The sequence below is a fragment of the Atractosteus spatula genome, chromosome 3 (assembly GCF_055471065.1).
Source record: "Atractosteus spatula isolate fAtrSpa1 chromosome 3, fAtrSpa1.hap1, whole genome shotgun sequence".
Classification (NCBI taxonomy): Eukaryota; Metazoa; Chordata; class Actinopteri; order Semionotiformes; family Lepisosteidae; genus Atractosteus; species Atractosteus spatula.
In genome coordinates, this window is record NC_142708.1 from 49,699,212 (window position 1) to 49,723,624 (window position 24,413).

At 35.8% G+C, this 24,413-nt stretch overlaps 1 protein-coding gene across 3 annotated transcripts in view; it reads left to right on the top strand.

The window, feature by feature from the left end:
- nrg1 (neuregulin 1) overlaps positions 1-24,000 on the top strand; it is a 246,375-nt gene extending 222,375 nt beyond the window's left edge. The window contains exons 4-10 of one of the 3 annotated variants that reach the window (XM_088911737.1): positions 4,024-4,159; positions 9,676-9,734; positions 17,569-17,671; positions 18,324-18,450; positions 19,004-19,134; positions 19,980-20,183; positions 23,238-24,000. In XM_088911737.1, coding sequence (XP_088767863.1) covers positions 4,024-4,159; positions 9,676-9,734; positions 17,569-17,671; positions 18,324-18,450; positions 19,004-19,134; positions 19,980-20,183; positions 23,238-23,904 — 1,427 coding nt within the window. In that variant the 3' untranslated portion in view covers positions 23,905-24,000. Of the gene's footprint in view, positions 1-4,023; positions 4,160-9,096; positions 9,165-9,675; positions 9,735-17,568; positions 17,672-18,323; positions 18,451-19,003; positions 19,135-19,979; positions 20,184-23,237 lie in introns of all 3 variants that reach the window. The other 2 variants (XM_088911738.1, XM_088911736.1) reach the window with 2 other exon arrangements.
- Positions 24,001-24,413: the final 413 nt, after the last annotated feature.

Below are 24,413 nucleotides of genomic sequence, written 5' to 3' on the forward strand. Positions count from 1 at the left end.
ATGATATAATATCAGGACACATCTGCTATGGAATTAGGCAGCTTCATTAGAACACAACGGTTTACATTTTATATGTAGCCTGTTATAAAATAAAGGCTATTTAGTATGAGTATACTCATTCTACTCATACTTTGTGTGAGTTTTACTTACTTAAAAACTCGTGTTTGCAACATTTACACACAAACCCCTTCCCTCCTTCTTCTTCTACTGAATGTCTAGCTGTGACAGGTTAACTTTATAAACTACATTTTGCAATAGGAAAAAATGCAGCACAGTGCAAGAAAAAAAGGTAACTACTGTACCTTCTTGTGCTTTTATGGGATATGTTTCATAAATAATTTGCTGCTTTGCACTAAAAGGCTTTCTCTTCCTCTATAATATATGAAGAAGTAAGAAAAAACACAAAATTAACACTGCTCTAAGAGACTTTGAATCCATCAGTTGAGAAGTTTACTTTCTGAAATCTTTATATCATGAGTGAGAATGTTGTGCACTATCCTTCACTAGCTAACGTCTACTACTGTTTAAGGATTAAAAATGTTGCATGTCTTTCTTACAGCTTGTTGATAAATGTTAGTCATTGCTGTATTGCAGTACATAAACCAAATTAAAAATCATATCTGTGTGTCCAATTTATAAGAGCATCAAGACAAGTACTTTCATCAGGAAGAAAGTGTTTGAAATAGTACTTTGAAAGTAGAAGAAGGTATTTAATGTAGTGGAACATTAATATTTAAGGTTAAAATGCTTGTCCTTTGATATCCATGATAGATACAGTTTAGTCATCTGAGATTGTGAAAAAGCTCAACTGCATCTGAGCACTTCTTCCTATACTTTGATCAAAACTGCATCAGGAATGTTAAAATGCACGAAGTCTGCACTGGGGCGACACTTCAGCTTCAGTTCCGACTGGGGAAAGGCCCAAGTGGGAGCGAAGTGTTTTTTAAAAAAACAGAAATAGGTGAGCAGCAAGATCCCACCTCTCTTGATTAGATTAGCTCTTGTGAAGCTCTTGGCAAATGGAACAATTAGTATGAGAAATCACACTTGGCATTCTCTCGCTGTGCATGAGGAGCCTGGGGCGTGCATTGAAGATTGCTATTGATTCATTGTAATAGCCTTTTTGGTGGCACATTTCCGTGCTCCAAATCAGCTCTGGTCCCAAGGGAACAGAATGCAAATGTGCGTCTCAGTTGAGGCACCGCTCTTTTTTGTGACACATACAATCACCTTTTGCCTGATGCGTGATTGTCCTTCGCATATTTTGTTCCAGCTCTGCCATTTTATTCAGTCCCTGTCCTAGTGCTGACGTCTTTCCTGTTGCCAGCTTTTGAACGCTTTGAGACCTCTGATGCTGTGAGTGACGTCTATAGATGAGAGGAGGGGGTGGTATTTAAAATAGTTATGGCCTTTACACTGCGGAGTAGGGAAGACAGGTACTAGAGTCAGAGTACAAAGAAAAGTCCCAAGAACTGGAAGTAAAGATCCTTTGGGGAAAACATCTTTGTGATGGGCCGGAGCGAGGAAATGTATCTCCATATATCCCAACAGTTGAAAAGACTCTCAGGTGAGCCTTAGGGGAATATCTTTTTTTCTTTTTTGTGAGAGTATTTTGATTTGTATAATCATACACCAACAAAATTGTGTTTATACTAAAAAAAAAAATTTTTTTTTTCTCTACAGCTTTTGCTTGTACAGTAGATAAAAAATGCTTAATATTTTATTAAACTAATGCTAATGAAAATCTTGCAAGACACTGTAGGCACTGTCATATTTTCATTTGAACAGCATTTGAAAATAATCTGCAGTTTATTGGGACTGAATGGACTGAAACAATTTTTTAAATCAAAATAAGTTAAATGCTTGGCTTCCTTTTCTTGTCTATTTTCTGTATGTATTTTTTATATGTAGCACAGTAATTTGTATTTTCCTACAAGTATTATCTATTCAATAAATATTTGTTTATCAGCCAAAGGAAATTTATCTTAGAGAAAAAGCCATTTATTTTTTGTGCCAACAGTCATCTTGTTTTTATTATACGGGAGATTGAATTTTGAATTTATATGAATTACTTTTTGAATCATAATGAATGTACTACTGTACATCTGTCTGCTTATCCTTTTTCTGATAAAATGTCTTTTAAAATACACTTTTCTTTGTGTTATTATTTATTATTAACATATATTATTAACATATAATAGACTAGATAAAATGCTGTAATTCACAGTAAATACTGCTAGAAAACTATATATATTTAACTTCATAGATTTAATCATCAGCATCCAAGTTGTAAAAATGTGGGTATCTTGTTCTCTGAAGATGTTCAATATAGCCTGCTGCTCAGAATGTTATTTCTGAGTTTTCTCTAGTCCGTTTTTGTATTTGCAAAATCATTGATGGCATCAGTGGTAAATGCGATTCATGATAATGTAACTTCAAAGCTGACGATGCTAATATAAAGTGAAGACTGCCTCAGTGTGTATATTGTGTATCAATCTTGTATAATTCATCTAAATTGACAAATTGTTAGGATTCTGCAATAAATGCTACAATCTTTCTGCTTTGGGCATCAAAGGTAACTGTAGGAATGGCAAAGATCTATGAAACAGGATGATCAGGTCCTCCTGTTAGGGTTTGTATCAGATACTAAAAAAAATTTAGAAAACAGCAACTTTATTCAGAAGGTTGAAAAGATATTGTTTTTTTAACAATTAAATATATCAGGACCACATGACATGCCTTTTAAAACTTAATTTCCAAAGAAATGTGAGTTTTAAGATGTATTAGACTTGAAGTAACTATACTGTATGTTAACATTGTTCTGACATTAAAAAATGATGTTCACTGTGGTGGGAGTGTCAGGGAGTCAAGTCCCCCAGTCATAACGGTGTGATTGTATACTTCTAAAGATGGTACAGTGGTGTAGGATTTGCAATAGGTGAGGTCTCAAGTGAAATACAATTCCTTTAGGATACTGTTTCAGAATTCACTTGGCTTGCATTGCAAATGTGAAAGCATGTGAGTACCGATAAGTCAAGGTCTTCTGCTTACAGGAAGGAAGCTATTTTGAAAAACCAGTGTTGGTATATTTAACCCATTTCAATTAATAGATGAGCTTCAACTTAGCAAAAAGTGTACCTTCACAGACATTGATTATAGGATTTTATTGCTTGTTCCAGATGGATTTCCTCTGATGTGTGAATATAATCTAAAACTTGTATAAATGCAATATTAATTAATATAAAACATGTATAAATGTTTTATACATTTTATACATTTATATACCGCGGAGCAGTGGCTCTGAGACTAAGGATCTGCACCTATGGCTAGAAGGTTGCTGGTTCAAATCCCACAGTTGGCAGAGGAATCCTACTCTGTTGGGCCAATGAGCAAGGCCCTTAACCCCAACTGCTCCAGGGGTGCTGTATAAATGGCTGACCGTGCACTCTAACCCCAGCTTCTCTCCCTGTCTGTGTCTCATGGAGAGCAAGCTGGGGTATGCAAAAAGACAAATTCCTAATGCAAGAAATTGTAAAGGGTTAATAAAGTGATGTTAAAAGAACAGATAAAGAAAATACAACATTAAAGAAAATTGCATTAGGGAAACTGGTAAATCATTCCTGTAATTTTATTGTATTATTTTCTTCAGTTGCATTAAGTGAAAGCCTGGCTCATGACCGTGAAATATGATGTATAAATTTGTATTTCTAACATGCTACTGCTTGTAGATCTTTACTTTGTCTAAATTGGTATCACTAAATTTTAAGTTTTCCCCTCTTACTGTGACTATAAGAATAAAAAAAAAATTAAATAATGAAAACAGAAACCACTAGAGTATGAAGTTTTCAAATAGGTTTTAGAATTTACTGTTACATTACTAAAATATATGAATCTTTTAACAGTGTAACAAAGTTCCTCTCCACCTCCTGCTTCTGTTACTATGGCAATATAAAGTATTTTTTTTTTCCAACTTGATGTGGTCTCCCATTAATTAACATTATTGCTTTTGTGTCTTCCGTGCAGGGTCAACCAGCACCCCTCCAGCAGGAAAAACCAGCCATGTCACCCCCTGTAGTGACAGTAAGAAGAATTACTGTGTGAACGGAGGAGAGTGCTACACCCTTGATGCCATTCCTGGCACTACTAAGTACTTGTGCAGGTAGGAGCCCGAGAGTCAGGACAGTCGTTTTATGTGCACAGCTCTAGGCCTAACATGATCCTGGATCACTTCCTATAACTTCTTTTAAGTGGAGTTAAGCCTTTTGCTGCCGTTTCTTTGCTGTACTCAAGAAAAAAAAACTCACAGGACTACACATATTTCTTCAAAAATATTACATGCTTGTAACATTTGCCAGGTTCAATAACAATTATGACAAATGCTTTTTTCATATTTTTGAAAACTGTTCTGTAGACCAGGATTTCTTACTTCAATGAAACCCTTAAAGAAACAAACAATTTAAGCCCTTTTTTTTCTGATGACAAATAACTGATTTGAAGGGAAAGAAAATTAACTCAGAGAGTTTTTACTTCTCATTGGTTATAGTTTCATCTCAGCTGTTTTCTGCTCAGTTCTTCATTTACTTTTTACCAGAATGTAAAATTAGTTTTCTAATGTTGTCCTTTTGTGTGGTTAAATGAAGAACCAGTCTTCGCCTGGATTTTCTTGAAAATTTTAGTTTAAGTATTTCTGTCAAAATAATGATCTATTCTGAGACAAATAGCAGAGAAAGATAAAATTGTCACATATGAGAAAAGACATTACAGAGCTATAAATTCAAAATGTCATCTTTGAATTCTCAGACTAGATTTCTTATCTTGGAAATTTTAGCCCTATGAATTACATGACCTTATTGCCTTCCGTTCTGGTCTTTGTGGAGCTATTGACTATACAATATTAATGTCACAGCTCTTTTCTTTTAGAGCAGTTTTACTTTGCTTAAACTTGCTTTAGAGACAGGATACCAAAGTTGGTCATCAATTGTGAGTTCAGTGCATGTTCTGTTTCTCAATTGTGACTATTCCAAAATTTTCCTTTTAAAAGTATTACATTTTAAATGTATTCTTTTAGGTTTCAGAGGTTTGCTCATCTGTTGAAGTGAAATTAAGTCATGTTTGTAAAGTCCTTGAGTGATCAGACCTTGACCACAGAACCTCAGCATGAATTAATAAGCACACCATTCATCAGGATTTTTCCTGAAGAAATTTAAACACTGGAAATAGGAGCAATGTTAAGCGAATGGACTAAGGGAGCTTTACAGAAGATAGGGTTAATGTGGTTTAAAGGAGTGAAATATCATTTCTTCTGGCACATATCAAGATCTGGGTGCAGAATGTAGAGCAAAGCGTGTCATCGAAACAGATTTATGGCTTGTTTTATGATGGAGAAGTACTGTTTATGGCAGAGGAACTGGTAATCAACCATCTTCTTAGATTTAGGGCTACTTAAATAAACTACTGGAGTTTAAAAAGTTTTGAATTGCAAAATGTTCAAATATTTAAGTAACTGCTCTTTCTTTGCATTTAATTTCCAGGTGTTATTTTGCATTTATATTGTAAACTGTCTGCTAGGGGAGAGCTTCAAAAGAATTTAATGGTCACATAAAACAATGAAGGACAGCTAAATGCACTTTTAATGAGAACAACATATTAATCCAGTTAAAAGCAAAAGGAATGGAATCAAAGAGCAATAAACAATAGTGAAAGCCAGAACCTCGCTTATCCTGTACCATACCCCGTCTAAGAATCTCTCTCTGGAATTTATACAGTATAATTTGTGAATCTTGTGAATCCTCTACTCCGTGAGAGTTCGTATGGAAGAAGATTTTTAAAGTGATCAAAACTGGGAATTTTATGGGTATGATTCCCCAGAAAAATCCTTCTCCGTGTACTGTAGGTACATTTGCTGTAACCTAGATGTCTTGATGGCAATAAAAAGAGAATCCACTTGATCAAGAATTGCTAGAAGTTGCAAGCTGTGCATTGACTCTTCTGTTAGTTATCTGTTTCACCACGTCAATGGGGAAATAGGTTGCTCTCATGCTGTAGTGTTTATGGCATCACAGTGTGTTTTAGAGATCCATGATAACATACCTCTCAAAGCAAAGACCACATCTGCGTTTATAGCATTTGTGATGTATAGTTCTTTGTCGGGGAGAGAGATCATATACTGTACCTACTTAACTAGCTGAGCAGTAAAACCACGAATTAACCACAAACTAAACATATGTGTCAATTGAAATGAAGTCTGTGGAAGGAAAAAGTACTGTAGGTTGAACAAAGTTCAGTTTTTCCCTTAACTTCTTTGGAAGTTATGAGTGCATTTCACCAAAAGTTACAAACTTGTCTTTTTAATTATTTAAACCATTCTAATTATTTAAGGTATTTAATTGATTATTTTTTGGGTGAAATTGTGTAAGGTGAAATCTGTGTTTTTTGCACATACTGGTTACAGGACATTGAACATTCAATTGAGTGCTGTGTTCAATGAGAAAGGAATTTACCTTTCTGGACTGTTTATAGGAAGCGTCAGAAGTACATTACATTTGATGAAAAATAATTACAAAAGGGTTATGTATGTCTAGCTCAGCACATTTTGGGCAACTATTGAAAAGTCATGACTATTGATAAAATGCATGCCTCTTAGCAAGAGGCAATATACTTTGATACAAATAACCCAAATGCCTGTATCTGCACGTAATCCATTTGTCTGTGTACACTTGGCATCGAAAGACACCACTGCAGATAGACCAATCATTTCTTCTAAAGTTCTTGGCAAAAAGAATTGACACTGCTGTAGTTGCACTTTGGCTTCGGTCCATTAGATGCATAAGAGAGATTTTTACTGTCTACAAAGAGATTATCTTCCTAAATACATCAGTGACTCAGCAGAAAAAATGCTACCTTCCACAAGGATTTTCTTTACTTTTTAGTAAAAGAAGAAAGTCTTAGTTTGTTGTTTTTCACTTATTATGGATTGTGGACAATATCCGAATTTGCAGAAATCAATCGACTGCCTTCTGTAAGTTAAACGTGCTCAGTTGACAGTCATGACAAAGCTTCTCAGAAAAGATGGGACTATTAATATATCACAAAATTTAACATTATTTCTTCTATTTAGCAGTAGGTTGTTTTTCTTTGAAATGTCCTTTTTTCATACAAAAAGTAAGAGATGTTTCCAACACTGCACAACATGAATACAGCGGAAAGCAGCAATTAATTCACACTGTGGGGAAAACTTGTGCAAATCTTTGGTTTTTCAAAGATTTGATGTGAATTATCATCTAAACCAGTATATCATACAGTAAGTAGCTTTCCTTTTTGAATGTCTGAGCTATAGAAAGAACTGCAGTAAGATGTAAAATGATATTTATGAAAGAAAAATAAAACAACACTGTTCACATTAACAGTACAGTAAGAGTAAGAGAGGTCCTACACCTTGTTTTCTCAGTGAAGTCCTAAAAACCACACCAGTTCATCTTTGCCCTGTTTCGCTGGGATTGAGATTATAAAGTGAGAGGGATTGACAGGCAGTGAAATAGCGCCTAACCACAGCCTTGTTCCTCCGGTTGTTCAGAGTGCCAGCTGCCTCTGCCAGCTGGGAAGACCCTGTGAAAGGCCCAGCTGGAAACCGGATGGAGACTTTCCCCCACACGCTGCGTTATCTCCATCAGGAAAGCTTTCCACAGCTAAGGCCTGTCACCAGCAACCAGATGGCCTGTTGATAGTAGAGGATTGAAGAAAAAAAATATTGGACTTAAACCCCATCTCCAACGCCTGTCTTTTTACTGACCGATTTTGATTACTCATTATACCGAGCAGCTTTTTTATAGGCCTTGAAGTATTATGCGGCAGAATCAGTGGATAGATATAAAAGACAGGAGCAAATGCAGTGATGGAGGAAGAATGAAAGTGTTCAGTATTGTTCCTTGCCTTCGTGTAGAAACACAAATAGCATAAAAAGGTAAATGTGTCTTAGGAACAAGTTAAGGTTTATTCCATGCTGAAAAAAAGAGACACAACGTTTCGGCTGTGGAGCCGTCTTCAGGTGGCTTCTTCATTTCACAGCTGAAGAAGGCTCCACAGCCGAAATTTCTGTCTCTTATCTTTTCAGTATAGAATAAACTTTTACTCGTTCCTTTGCAGCCTACGCATGCTGACGCAGCTACCTACAGTAAATGAGTCTTTGTCCATATGCGTATTAGGAGATCTGCTTTGACTACGCACTGGGCTCCAAACTGAGACACATCTTCCTTTGGGACTATACAGTAGATGTTACAAACACCACATGCTGACATGCTTTAAAGCAGCATTGTACATCCCACTGTTTCATCATAATGAAAGAAAGATTATTACAGGAACAAATTAGCCTCAAAGGGAAAACACAGGGGCAACATCAGCGCTCCAGCAAATGTTAAGAGGAATAAAAGATTGGTATTAAAAAAGAAAGATCAATGAAGATTATTGACATTAGCACAACATGTTCTGCTGACATTTCCCCATTGACGCTGGGAAAGCTGAAGAATTCCGGGAGCTGGCAGGTGTGAGAGATTTGCCTGTTGTTCTGTAATTATACCAAATACCCATTTCTGTTGTTTAATGGAAATGGCACAGATATAATTAATATAACGACCAGACCAATTGTAGAAGAGCAGAACATAGATTATCACAACAATAATTGGGATGATTGAAAAGCAATCAACAACGCAAACTAGGCATGGGGGAAAGAGAATTATAGCGACTAAGAGCCCTGCTGGGCCGTTTTTTGTGCTTTTATCAAACTTATTAGTTTTTATATGCCCCTGCAATTTCAGCACTGAGTTTACAACAGTTTCATCTGAATCTGTGTTTGTTTTACTTTTTTCACACAAAGCAGCTCACCTCTGCAATGATGGGAAATCACTGATTTTATAGGCATCTATTTAGTATTGGTTTTAATATTGTTCTGTAGTAACTTTAATAAATAAGTTAATAAAATGAGTTAATTTAACCTGGCTCCTTAACCCTGCGAAACAATTAATTGTATTATGATTGTAAGACAATGATATGTATTATGTATGTTTGCCTGTTTGCATATCTCACTCCATTTTTACCCTTTAGGTGCTTAACTGGATACACGGGAGATCGGTGTCAAGACATTGTGCCCATGAGAGTCATAAACCCAAAACGTATGTCCACTTGCTGAACCCCACTGCGCGTGCCATCTCTGGTGTTTTGCTTACTGACTAAAGTCCCAATCACTGTCTTGTTCAATAGACTACTTTTATTCTAGACAACTATATCCCTTTGACCTTTTCCCATGAGTCACTGTGGGTTAATTCCACATTATGTCTTTGGAAATCAGAGAAGGATCAAACAAGGAATGATTCAAATTGGATTGTTTACAGTTGGATTTTAAGTATATGTATTTGAATTAATTTGAAATATTAGCACATGCTTTCACGTTAAGTCCCAATCTGAAAAATGGAACTGGAGGTTTGTGCTAGTTTAAGACTCTGATTGGTACTTTTTTCAAGTAAGTATGCTTTCGCTAAAAAACAAGGGACCTTAATGTTGGTAAGACATTCTTATTTCTCAGCTGCCCTCAACACCAGAGATGCACGTCACTCTGTGAAAACTCTGGTGTTAAGTCACTTCTTCACTTTTCTCTTTTCTCTGTGATTTTTGTTTCCCTCTTAGGTGCCCAAATGAATTTACTGGTGATCGCTGCCAAAACTACGTAATGCCCAACTTTTACAGTACGTCTACTTCCTCTTCCTGTCTGTGCTTTGGTCAGAGCATGCTGAATCAGTGCTACTTCCTGTTTCTTTATTTTCCTTTCAAATCCTAGACAGATTAGTTCTTTTCACAAGAATAACTTGTTTTCCATACCACCTGTAAAACAACGAGGATTTTTTTCTACACTGAAGAAGAGGGACAAATAGTGGAAAATATATATGTGGGAAAGAAACAAAGATGACAGATTTAATATTTTTACCAATAAGAATGTACAAAAGTATATAGCAAAGTCAAACACTAGACTAGACTCCTGTCTAAAACACGTTGTGTATTTCACTGTCTACAGAATGATATCTGGGATGAAAAAATGAAAAAAATGACCACAGAGACAGATGAAGTTGAGAAGCTTCAGGTGCAATATACATCGTATTTTGCAAGAGGATTCAGTATGGTTATAAATGAGATCATGAGCATAGCTAAATGCTAAAAATAATTGAATGAAGTCAGATTAATATGTTTTTTTTAGAAATTCAAAGAAAATCTATTATAATTTGTTTTATAATTCAGTTTAAATCATTACTTTAATTCATTTAGATTACATACGAAAAAAATGAGAGCGTTACCAATTCATTCTAATTTTGCAAAGTGCATTTAAGGGCTAATATTGATGTAATTACATTTGACTTAAACCTTGTTTGTTTCATAATAATAAAACAGTTCACAGATATGAAAGATATTAATGCATTGTTCCTATCGAAAAAGCAACTGCTGATTTTTGTTAGCAAGTAAATACCGTGCATAGCTTCACTTTACCTCCGAGAAATCACAGGAGAACACAACAGAAAAACCTGACTGTTTTTTAGCAATCATACATTATTGTGGTGTGATGGCTCTGTGGCTAAGGATCTGTGCCTGTGGCTGGAAGGTTGCTGGTTCAAATCCCATGCCTGGCAGAGGAATCCTACTCTGTTGGGCCCCTGAGCAAGGCTCTTAACCCCATCTGCTCCAGGGGTGCTGTATAAATGGCCGACCCCTGTGCTCTGACCCCAAGCTTTTCTCCGTCTGTGTGTCTCATGGAGAACAAGCTGGCGTATGTGAAAAAACAAATTCCTAATGCAAGAAATTGTACATGGCTAATCTCTCTCTCTCTTAAAAAGATGAATAATCTTTGTCCTGTAGCCCAACACACCTGCTGGGTTTTATTCCAGCTGAGCTTTGTTACACATTTGAACTCTTAATTGACTTAATAATAGGATTAAATCAAACTGTTTGACTGTTTTAAGTTCCTGTATATGTACAGTAGGAGATGAGCTTTTAATTATTGCATTTCACACATAAACTACAATCCCAAACTTCCCAAAATATTCCAATCGGCAGCTTATCAATTGAAGCCTTAGTTGAAGTTAATGGTGCTCCACTCGGATGAAAGCTGTGTGTGTGATCCTCAAGGAACCTCTGCACTCAAGAAACATGTACTTATAAATAGCAGATACTTTGAAGTCAGAGCGGAGATGAGAAGCAACAAATCCCATGGTCTACTTCAATAGTCATTAGTCATCTAACTTCTTTATGTTCAGATTATTTAAATTAGAGCAACCAGCTGAAAAATGAAACCGTTATGCTGCAGACTTTATTGAGCTCACAAAAAATGTAAAAGAGGCCCAAAAGGCAAAATGTAATATTTAAACAGTCAAATCTGTTCATATTTTGCTGGTACAATGGTTTTCCCCGGAGGGTGCAGCCATTGAAGACCTAATTGAGGAATATCATTAGTATATCTGTGAGAAATTGAAATTGTTAAGTCTTTGAATCGCATCTGTCTAGCAGAGGCTTTCTGTCTGTGAGCTAGTGTGCTATATAAATCTAGTAAACCAACACCAGCCAAGACCTTATGTTGTAAGCGAGACACTCTTAAGGGAGTGATGTGAAGTAAATGGCTAAAAAAAGGAAGTGAATTGTCCTTGATGATCAGTGATTGATTTTGCTGGGTGGCTTTAAGGCAGTTAGCGCTGCTGACTCACAGTTCTGAAGTACTATGTTCAGTTTTGTGCAAGAGCACCTTCTGTGTGGAGTCTGCATGTTCACTGCGTTTGTGTGGGTTCTCTCTCAGTACTCTGGTTTCCTCCCAAATCCTCAAAACATGCAGATTACATTTGGTTGGCAACTGTATATGTCCTCCCAGAGTTATTCTCTGGTCCTCATTGAGTGACAATGGCCTGATCTGCCATCCCCCAGTGAAATATAACACACTCAAGCTGACGTAGTGATTTTTTTTTTAGCATAAGTGAGGACATTAATACTATAGTACTAGAATTTTGTCCTGGAACAACAAAAAAGACAGCGGTCAAAAAGGACAGAAGAGAAAGCAGCATCAGCAGAACAGATGTGCTGAGAGAGTATTTATTTGTCAGTGCCAAAAGAAAACCCTGGGAATAGAGGCATCAGTAGAATAGATGTCCACAACATTAAGGCACAGCTCTATGAGTCAGGGATAAAACAGTCGTGCCTTATTTGTTTGAAGGTCGTTTGAAATATAACTCAAATATCATCTAAAGCACTGCCAGTCCAGCTCGTGACTCCCCACTGCAAGTGATTCACCTCTTGGTAGAGACCCTTGAACTTGAACTTTATTGCCATATGTAACCAGTACAAGTACTGGAACATCGGAATTCTTACTTACAGAAAGTCTCACGATTGTTAAAAAGTGTAAAAACACAAGGTGCAGACAGTGCACCGAGACAATATACTGTATCAACAGTAGACAATGTACAAGTAAACAAGTAAACAGTTCGGATGTAAACAATGTAGATATGTAAACAATGACTGCAGATGTGCAATAAATAAGAAATTATAATGAGGTAGATTGATGATGTACTGCGTTTAAGTCCAGTGTAGGCAATAGTTGTGTTTCTCCATTTTTCAGACAAGGTCAGTTGCTGAAGAACTTCCAGTGAATCCGTCAGGTCCAGTCCAAAGCGAAGTGGTTATAAAGTAGTTTACTCTTAATGACCCCTGTTCTACTATTGTTTAGTCTCTAGGAACAATGGGGAGATGGACTCTGACATTGAAAATTGCAGTTAGACAAAGCAGAAATCAGTCTCTAAAACAAACATTTGATAAATGGTTAAGAGGCTGGTAAGGAGATTTTCATGCTACAGTATGTTTTTCAAAGGTGATCTTGAAATGTGAGTTGCTATAAATCAAGAGAAAATATTGTATATAATGCCACTTCATAAATTGATATCAATTTGTGAGAAAGATCTAATTTGTGTACTTGAACTACATTTTGGTTTGTACATTGTAAACTTTTTAAAAGTCCTTAGTTATACTTACTAGGGTAACATTTTAAAACTTCCTGGAAAAGTACTGAAGTAATGCATCTTAATGAATTAATTTAAGTTTACAGTTTTATTGCCATAGCACTTTTTGTTTTGAGAGACAGTCAAAGCAGATTTAAGTGGTTCACTAATGATGGCTGGATTACTGGAATGGTGCTTTCAAAGGTGCCCCTTAGATAACATGTTCATTTTATGAGAGGAAATCAATAGTGAAAACATGACAGAAAAGGCTATTGCATTTTCAGATTTAACAAAGTACAGTAGCTTTGAAAAGAACGAAGGCAACCTAAGAGAGTTGTGTCAAACTGGGCAATGTTACCAAGAATGAACCGATATATTTGAAGGTTACATCGGAGCAATCAAAACTCTGGAGTTTACAAGTGGTTCAAGGACAAAATTAATAAAAAGGCATAACATAACTGCAGGGAGCCGTAGTAGCTCAGACGTCAAGGGCGTCTAGCTCCTGACCGGAAGGTCCTGGGTTTAATCCCAGGTAGGGCCAAGCGATGTAGCTTGCTCTAATTACTTCCAGACGGCTTCCAGGTCCACTCAGCCTCCTTTCCAAGCGAGTACCAGGGGTTAATCCCTCTGGAGGTAATAGGCCGGCCAGAGTGTGATGCTGACCACATCACCTCCACCTTCAGTGTTGGATGGCCAAAGAAAAATGGTGGCCTTTGCCCCCCATTCCCCATGGGACTTTATGGCCTGAAAAGGGACCTACCTACCTACAGTACCATAACTGCAGCAGTATGTTACAGAAAACAAAGTGTTCACAGTTTAAGTCAACCTGGTATTACTGGTATTCCTCCTCATTCTACTGCACAGTTCTTCTAACCTTTACCTTGTTATGTTATCCCTCACTTTGACAGACACAGTCTTACTCATCAGTTAAAAGTTACTTCTTAATCTTTGTTAACATTTTTTTTACATATAGATTTTGTTTTCCAATAGCAAAAGATTAACAGCAAACAAAAGCAGCAAATAGAATAGATGTGCATAAGAGGACTTGCTACTGTAGTTCAGTCAGCCACTCGGAAGTAATGGCTGCTGACATGTTGGTGTTGGAAAAGTGGCAAGATTTCAAGGTAAACTTGAGTGAAATAAAGGTCTAGGCCCATTACTATTTCCTTCAATATTTACATTCAGTAATTTAAAATCCAATCAGGTGGTGAGCATTAAAGATCTCCTTCATTATCCTGGGAATGTAAAACTAATATCTTTATTTAGCCCCAGGGTCTTCTGCATTAATGTGAGGCACCAAACATGTTAGAAACCATTTTAACTACACAATAAATCAGAAAGAACTTTGTGCTTTCCATCTTGACTAAGGCTAAAAATCCCATTTTTCTACAATGTATAAAATCAGTTTAGAATTAAACCTGCACTCCCTATATAAAATGCCAGGAATGCTGATAGAAACGGAATGCAAATTTTGAACGTGGAATGGAGTGACAGTGGCACTTGCAAGAGAAGTATTTTGTTTCTAATTTTACATGGGCATGGTGATTTCACGATGCAACTAACAATGTTTATCAATCAAAAATGCAATTGGTACTGCTTCATAGTTCGTGTTGAGAAAGAGTCCTGCATGATTTTCTCAGCATGCTTTTTCATGAAGCTGATATACCAAATATATTCAATTTCAAGTACCCACTTCCCATTGAATTAGATGAATATTGAAGCTGCCTGATACAAATGACTTCCCCACAAATGAGATTACAGCTCAGTTACCCGTCATACATAAGCTATGAAATAAAAGCACTGAAATGTATGCATGTGCATGTCACTGATTTTTCTAGTTAGTTTTCAGTGCTCATATATTAAGAGACAATCTTTTTGAAAGTCTCTTTAATAAACCTATTAACTTTACCTAATTCAAACTACTTCCACAATTGATGTCATGTTTTTAAAATATGTTTTTAGATTTATTTATAGTTTGTATAAAGAACATACAGTACAATTTATACAAAGCTTTGAGAATAATATGTAGCAGTTTTTAAAGTCTAGTGTAGTTCGACTGAAATATTTTCTTTATGGGCTGAATTCTGTTCCTTATGAACAGGTTTTTTTGTTTAAATGAGCTGAAGCTCACCATGTGAATTACTTAGTATATTTTACAGGAAAACTATTTTTAACAACAATATTTTATGTTACCTTTTTTTCTTCACAGAAGCATACTATTATTGATTTGTATAGTGTCACTTTACATTTATTAATATTATTATTATTATTATATCGGCAATAGTAGTGATAGCAGCATTCGATATAACATTTGTGCATGTACTGTAGTTTAAATGGTAACAGATGACATTTTTGAGGTTTTAAGGTATAGGATATAGTTTTTGTGTTGTTTTTATATTTTAGGTCATTTAATTTTTTTTAAAAAAGATGAAATAAAGACCCCCAATTATACAACACAGCGATATCTTCATCACTGGGAGTAGACTACCTAGCTTGCTATTAGCTGAGGTTTGTCTCATTGTAATGTTTGACTCTCTGTGGAAGTGCAGGTTAGCCATTAGTGTACATGTGTGATTTGTTTCCTGGCTACAGAGTATTGCTCTTCTCTGAAACTGTTTTTCCTTTTTTCTTTCTTTTTGTCAACTTTCTGCATTGGCAGAGCATCTTGGGATTGGATTTATGGGTATGGACCGATCATTCCTTTTAGCTTGCAGATTTAGGATTCTTAGGAGCTTAAGACTTTCCTTTAACTCCAACCAGTTTCCTTGTGCTTATGAAGGGATCATACAGCTATAACATTTTAAATGAATTATGACCTTGGATTTCAAAGTCGTTTCCCACTACATTTTAAGAAGTATTTAATAATATCAAGAGGTAGATATTTCATCTACAATTATGACCCTTACAGAGTTTCTCACGTGTGAAGACACATTAACATTTTCCTTAAAACGATTGTGTTTAATTGGAACATTCAAGCAATGTCCTGCTTCATTGTGCATGGCATTACCATGCTACAGCAGCATTTTGCATAATGTAATGCACATATTAATAAGGACAATTACAAAATCCCTGATTTATAAATGGCCTTAATACTACAATGTGTACCATCAGGCATTAGTGCACTTACACTAACTTACTGTAGGTACAGTACATGATGAAGTCTTTGAGTATATGTACTGCCTTTATCCTTATTTTGTATTTTACTAGCTACTCTTAGATACAGTGCTCACATTGCTAGGTCATCAGAATGGTTTAGTGGTTATGCTGTATGGACTATCCCTTCAAACTTTGCTTTAGCCTTTTTCAAGCATTCTTCACTCTGTTTCTTCCAGTATCAAGCATGCTGTGCCAGGTCTGCAGATGACTCCTCCAATCCTCTTTGTTTGGTTTTCCCTCTTCTTTTCTATCTCCTTCTGTCTTTTTGTTGAAACCAGTTCCATTCGGTGTCCCTTTGTCATCATTGTTCTGTGTTCCTTCATGTTCTACATTATCCGTACAGATTAATGGCAGTCGTCCTGTGTCTATTTTAGATGACCTCTGTTTCCTGTAAACAATTGTTTAATAATTGTGTTACATGTTTAAATGCTTATTGTACCAGGGTTTGCTCACAGGAAATATCTGTTACTTTAAACAGGCTTTTGTGGGAATTTTCCACTCCCTAAAAGCCCTGCTTATTGTAAAAATAGATGATTGACCTTTCTCAAAAAGACTACAGTAAATATACATTATTCCATTTTGGGTGATTTATTAGATTTTGTATTTAATAGTTAATTAAGGGAGAGTTTAGAAATGTATTTGATTTACAGGCAAGTCAAAACTTTGTACATATGTATGTATGTGTGAAAATATAATGTCAGCTGTAAGAAGGCACTCTGAAATTATGAAAAGTTCATATACAGTAATTAAGAAAATGTTTTTGGGAAACATTATGTCCTGTGAACAAAACCTGCATTTTTTATAGGATTTGTATATTTACTGTTACATGTGAACTGTACAAGACTAAAATTCAGATTAGTTGTTTGTGTCTTTGATACTGTTTCGTAATTTTATAGAGCTTTTTATTTGTTGTGTGTTATAGATATGTGAAATAGATATTTGTTCTGTGTGATTATTAACAGCATGTGGACATTCATAGTGACATTTATTTAAAGGACAATTATGGAATTATCTTGAATAATGTTTAAATTTAAATTTAACTTTTAACTCAACATACAATTTGTATATTGCCTGAACAAAAAGAAGGCTGTTCAAATTCTATATTTTTCTTTGATAAATATTGGATGGTTTGGATGCTAAGAATTTCCACTAAACTTCCAATAAGGAGGCTGAAAAGTCTCAGTACTGGTGTCCACTAATCCAATTGAATGTCAAAGAGGTTCACATATAGTATACTGTATATTAATATATTTGAGCATAATATGTATTTGTATTTATTTCAAACTAACATAACATATGTATTGTGTTGATTTATGTTGATTAGACTTGTAATAAGTGTAATTATCTAGTAGTGAGTGTAAAACTTAAAAGCGCTATTGTTTGTTTTTTTCCTTTCTAGAAGCAGAGGAGCTGTACCAGAAACGTATCTTAACAATAACAGGCATCTGCATCGCCCTGCTAGTAGTTGGCATCATGTGTGTTGTTGCCTACTGCAAAACCAAGTAATCTACTTTTCCTGCTCCCCCAACATTTCCGACTGTATTTATCTCATAGAGCCATTAGTTGAGCATTTGTTCATGTTTTCAGATATACTGTGGACTTTAAATGCCAGCACTTGTAGAAGTTAACTCTTGTAACAGACCCTCCTATATCTGTGTTTTTACAGCTTCAAAGACCTGATTTAAATACAGTAGAGTCAAAGAATATCTTGGTATCATGTTGCTGTAAAATATTAAAAGATGTTTCCAAAAAAAAAAACAGATTGGTACATGTATAAAACCTGAATATGCAATAACTTCTTTGTGTGTTTGTAAATCAAAATTGGTCATTATTTCTATGCTCAAATGATCTCTTTAATTCTGTTTTAAAGCATTTGGACAAATTTAAAAATGTTCATGTTTTGGTTTCTCAAAGTATCATAAAGGTTACACTTAGCCTTAATTAATCTGGATTTACAAATTGGGCTGATGTATTTCTTTATAATGTCTTTCAGTAGCTGAATAAACAATGACCTACGAAATGATGCATATGTACACGAAAAGCCTGTAAATGACTAACATTTAAGTAAGTTAGGCTTAAAGAGTAATAGTGAACAGAAGCCAAGTGTGATAAAGTCAGTAATTGTGTCATAAGAAATTATCTTTATTTAAACAGAAAGCAAAGGAAAATGCTTCACGATCGCCTGAGACAAAGCCTGCGGTCTGAGCGCAACAACATGGCCAGCCTGGGCAATGGACCTCAGAACTCAAACCCACCCACCGAAAACCTTCAGCTTGTAAATGTGAGTTCACACCCTTCAAAAAGGAAAGCCTACCCATTAATGGGTTACAAGAGAGTTTCGCAGAATAAAGACAGAAATCACAGGACATCAAATTAATTGTTTTTTTCCAATTGTCTCTCATTAAAATGTGTTCATTGGTAATTATTTTACACATACTCATAAACCACTGATATTGTATGAAATCTAGTAAGGACTACTAGCAAGCACTGTGGTGATTAAACATTTCCTAATGAAAATCAAATGACAGAGTTTATAATAAAAATCTCATGTTGAACATGATAAATTATAAAAATGGAAAATGCTGCTTTTTGAATTATGAGATAATAATAAACATACACATTTATTTTTTAAAAAAACAGTTTGATAGAAGAATAACTGGAGTCTTGATAAAAAAGAAATCATTAGAAATATAAAGAAGGTACTTTTCTGATGAATGATCTTATTATTATTCCTCTAATCTTCAATACTACAATACCCCACATGAATTAATTTCTCTCAAAATCACACAAGCTTTGTGAATGTTGATGTTTTTGTTGTTTTGCTTTAATTCTAGCAGTACACATCGAAAAACGCCATTCCCGCAGAGCTTGTAACTGAAAAGGAAACTGAAACGTCTTTCTCCACAAGCCAGTATACTTCAACAACGCATCACTCTGCTACAGTTACTCGTATATCCAGTCAGAAGTGAGCATAATCTTTTTTTTCCAGCATTTGTCTAGAAAGTTTTTTTTTTGTTATACAGTAATTCCCTTATCCCCTTTGACATTAGAAGATTGCTTCCTGTGAAACTAGAGCTTTTCTTGCAATACAACAGCAAAGAACCATTATGCTTTGTCTTTGATGCTTGCTTCCAGCTTATCCAAAAATTTATACAGTACATGTGGTGGACTGTTAGGATGTTACAATGCGATTATTCTGCCTGATAATGTAAAAATTACTAAACTTGGATTCAGACATTGAAATATGTATTGCTATTGTGTGAAACAGGAAAGGAGCAAAAAGTTGGAAGCTGTAGTCAGCCCATAAGATTTTATAAATGCTTGATGCAGTTCGTTCCATATAATATATAAAGGTTTGGTTGATTTTTATTGTGGGAAACTAGAAAACTATTTTTACCTTTGAGAACCATCAAAGGTTTGATATCTAAAAGTACATAGGATAAAGGGAGCAATTTTGAGATACAAAAATTCAGTTGCTTTACCATTACTGCAAAAATAAAAAAAGACAATCCTCATTAGTGCAGTGAAGTGACTACGAGCTTTATTCTACAAGTGAAACACCTTATGAAACAATTACAGCAGATCACGCTAGCAAAGTATTTTTTAAAACCTCTGTTTGACTTGTCTGTTACTTTCTTTTGCTGAATTAAAAATGGAGCATGTGAAAATGGCACTTCATAGTTTTTCATTGTCTTCATTTATTTATGTATGCTACAGACATAACACTTTTAGAGCTAAATCTGGTTCAGACCAGAAGACCTTGCCCTTTACTAAGCGATTAACTGATTTTCCTGGTTTTGTTTCTTCTAGTTGGAGTAATGGGCCCAGTGAAAGCCTTATATCAGAAAGCCAGTCGGTTGTGGTGACGTCTTCAGTGGAAACCAGTAGAAACACCACTCCATTAGGTCATCGGGGGCGTTTAAATGCCACCAGAAGTGCCCGAGACCTGAACGCCTACATAAAGAGTTCCAGAGACACTCCTGACTCCTATAAGGATTCACCTCACAGTGAGAGGTAGTAATGGCATTCCTTCACACCAGAATACACCATCTTGTGTACATTCGTACACTATGAAAACCTCGTGAAAAAAAACTTGAACTATGGTACTAGAGTACATCACCTTGTGTCAAAACAACAAATTGGTTCACGTTGTTTACAGATTTGCTGTTGCAACAAAATAATGTAAATATTTGTACTGTATGATTTTCAGGAATCACAGTTTTGTTCTTATTATTACTTACAGGGCAAAGGGAGAAAAATGTAAAAGGTTATAAATGAAATATATTTTTGTATGTTTTGAAAGAGGTTCTGTCTAAATTTAAATTGCTAAAGGCATTATATTTTGTTTTGACAGTTTATTTATTATCAAATAGGATCTATAGGCTTCTGGGAATGATTTCTCTTTCCTTCTCAGAGTAAAATTGTATAGACTTGCACAGATAAGGCTGTTTGGGATTTTTTATTTAAAGTTAGACTCCCCACCAAAACAAATGAGAAAATTAGAGTATGAAATTAAAATAATGCTTTAACACAGGGATGGTATTGTTTTATTTCACAAAAAATAGAAACAGTTTAATAATGAGGCATTTTATTTTGAATTCAAAGTGGGCAATCACATCTGTTGCAAATGCTTGATCATACCTGACATGAACAGAATTAAATATCAGTGTAAAATTAAAAGGAAAAACATTTGAATTCATATACTGTATACAATGTAAAATTTTAATATGCAGCAAGAAAGGCATCATAGTACACTACAGTGTGACTTAATTTCAATAGCAGAATATACTGCTATTTCTAATAGCAGAATAAAAATACTTTTATTTTGTCCCAAAGCACATTGAGCTGTTTAGCTCATATTAAATACTTTATTTAACACAATAGCTCAGACTTGTGTTTGCTAATGCGTACTTGACATTAATTAGACAAAGAGACAAATGTAGAGCATTCCGTACACTTGCTTTGTGAAGTTGAGGTTAACGTTTGTATGGCTCAGAGCCACATGCTTTAGCTGTTTGACCCTCTTAATTACCGAGATAATACCATAACGCTGTCTGTGTTGTTATGCCAATCAAGGCTGCCCCTATGTTAGTTAAATGTCTGCCCTCACTATTATGTTACTTGAGGATTTATTTGCATCTTTGTCTTTTAAAACAGTTGAATGAACTGTTTTAAACTGCCCTGGAATACAGACAGCTTATTTCAATGTTGTGGCCAACAAAACACAGCATGTGACCACAGAGAATTGTATTCATTACAAAATGAGAGACTATTGTTTTTTTTTTCTCTCTGTGGTTATGAGAGCAGCTTTTCAGCTTTAATTTTAATTAAGCAGATAAATGAAATGCACTTAATTTATTCATCCATCCATCCATTTTCTAACCACTTTATCCAATTAAGCAACGGGCGCAAGGTGGAATATACCCTGGATGGACACCAGTCCATCACAGGGCACATACACAGACACATACAGTATACTTTACACTCACACCAGGGCCAATGTTTCCAGAAGCCAATTAGTACAGTATGAATTTGAACTGTGGGAGCAAACATCTCACGAGGAGAACCTACAAACTCCACACAAATAGCACCCCAGATCTGGAACGGGACCCAGGGCCTTAGCGCTGGAGTTGGATGTTCTAATTGTCACAATTGCTGTGCAGTAAAGACCAAGAAATCTGCTTCCTTTACATCTGTTAAGACATGGCAAGGGACATTCCTTGAATATTCATGACTATCATAACAAGTGAAATGCAAAATATATTATTATTGGTCCATTTACACTTGAAAGGTGACTCATCCTTTAAAAAATGTAATCCTTCATATAATAAACCTAATATTTTATTATTTATAAACACAATGACTGAATATACAGTTTTGGCATAATTTCAAAGGCTGTAAGGTAAATTGAGCAGATGGGATGTGAAAGTTACTTGAAAGAATAAAAGAAAAGTAAGAGTCAAATGACAAATACTGACTAGAGCTTGATGAACACCTGCCTCTTTAATTTTACCCATCCAGAACATTGCTTGTGCTGCAAATAGAATGGAAATACAGCTTTATGAATATTGATCAATCCCAGCATAAAACAGAACGTGTATTTTTTACTTGATTTGTATTAAAATATAATTTTTATTATTATACTTCATTTATTTTCTGTATGTTTTTATTATTGCACCTGTCTTTAAGGGCAACACTGTGCATATATTAAAAAGAAATCATGGCACAACATGATTAACAGTTCACAACAGAAACCCATGGAAATGGAAATTTCTCAAATGTTCTATTAAATTAATCTCTTGACTTTATTAGCTTGTTATAGCTGAGAAGTGCAGTAAGCTACATGCGATAGACTATGTGAAATAAGGAGAAAACCAAAAAAAGGGAGATAGTTCTGCATGAATTACCAAGAAGCTTGTAAGTTAACACACACCCTGTCTCACAGTTGACTGAAAATAGCTGGCTTGATGTTCTTCATCTGTATAGAAAAGTTACCTCTGGCATCAGGTCTCAGGGTTTAGAGTTATTATAGAAGAAGATTAGAGACACCATCTGCTTCGGTAGTGCAGAATACAACAGAAGAGATGAACGTACAAGTGTCACTATAACCATATTCATAAAGCGTATTCATAAAGAAACACAAGAGGAATGCAAATTATTATTTTTTTTACACTTATATTTATACTGTATAAAGGACTAAAAAACTTTATTATCACGTAAAACTCATGCTTAAAGTGTGATCCCTGCTGGTGACATTTCAACTCAAAGTTTTATGTACTGTATATGTTTCCACGAAATAAAATAAAAAGGTGTAATGCAACAGTTTTAACCAGTCTTGTAATAAGAAAGTTAATGTTTTGGATATTAAGAAGATAGCATTTTATTGTTTTTTGCATTTCTCTCACTGTGTTCCCTCACCATTATTTGTTTTTACCATTTTTTCCTGTAGTTGTCTTTGCACGTGCTGTTTTCAAGTTGCAGGGCGGTCTTTTGATGATGGCATGATACCCAATACAGCCTGCACTCTGTCCTTGCTAAATGACCAAACTTCTTCTTTTTCTTCCTAAGGTATGTTTCCGCTATGACAACCCCAAACCGCATGTCTCCAGTTGACTTGCACAATCCGACTTCCCCCAAATCCCCACCGTCAGAGGTGTCCCAGCCAATGTCCAGCCTGGCCACGTCCGTTCCCTCTGTGGCCGTCAGCCCGCTGGGTGAAGAGGAGCGCCCTCTGCTGCTGGTGACACCCCCACGCATGCGGGACAAACACCAGGAGCACCCCAGCAGCCAATACCAGCGAAACTCCGCCCACTACAACCACGCCCATGAGGCCCACAGCCCGCCCCCCAGCCCGCTGAGGATAGTGGAAGACGATGAGTACGAGACCACCCCAGAGTATGAGCCAGCCGCACCGCAGCCCACAAAGAAACTGGCCAACGGCCGGCGGGCAAAAAGAACAAAGCTCAATGGCCACGTTCCTCACAAGCTGGAGTCTGACAGCAACACGAGCTCGGAGAGCAGCAGCTCGGAGAGCGAAACGGAAGATGAGAGAGTTGGGGAAGACACACCTTTCCTCAGCATACAGAACCCCTTAGCGGGAGATCTGGAGCTGGGCCCTGCGTTGAGGCCAGCTGACGGGAGCAGGACTAACACGAACCACAAGCTTGCCGCCCAGGAGGATCTGCAAGCCAGGCTGTCCAGTGTAATAGCTAATCAAGATCCAATTGCTGTATAAGACGAAATTAACAATAATGCATAGATTCACCAGTAAACTTTTATTTTATATAAATGAAGTATTCCAGGAAAAAAAAAAGATAAAAGAAAAAAAATACTTTAAATTATTTTAGCAGTAGTGATAAAAAAAGTCTTTTATAAATTAAATATACGTATGTAAATGTTTGAGTTTTGAATGAATGTGCCATATGTAGCAAAACTTACAGTATTTAAATGGAGAGAAATATCAATGGTGCCTTTATGTTCTGTTCTCTTTGAAGTATATTGCGTAAAGACACTGTTCCAAAGTATTTCCACAAAAGCACTGTAGTTAGGTAAAGTCCTCTGGCTAGTTGCTTTTTGTCCCACACATCCATTGGTTCCTAAGTAATGCATTATGGGGATTAATTATCGTAACACTACTAATAATGATTAAACCTTCTAAGCATAATTTGTCTTTTTCTGTATCGCCAAATACATTAAAAATGTTGGCTATCAGATCCTATGTTGCACTTTTGTGTCCTTAAACCT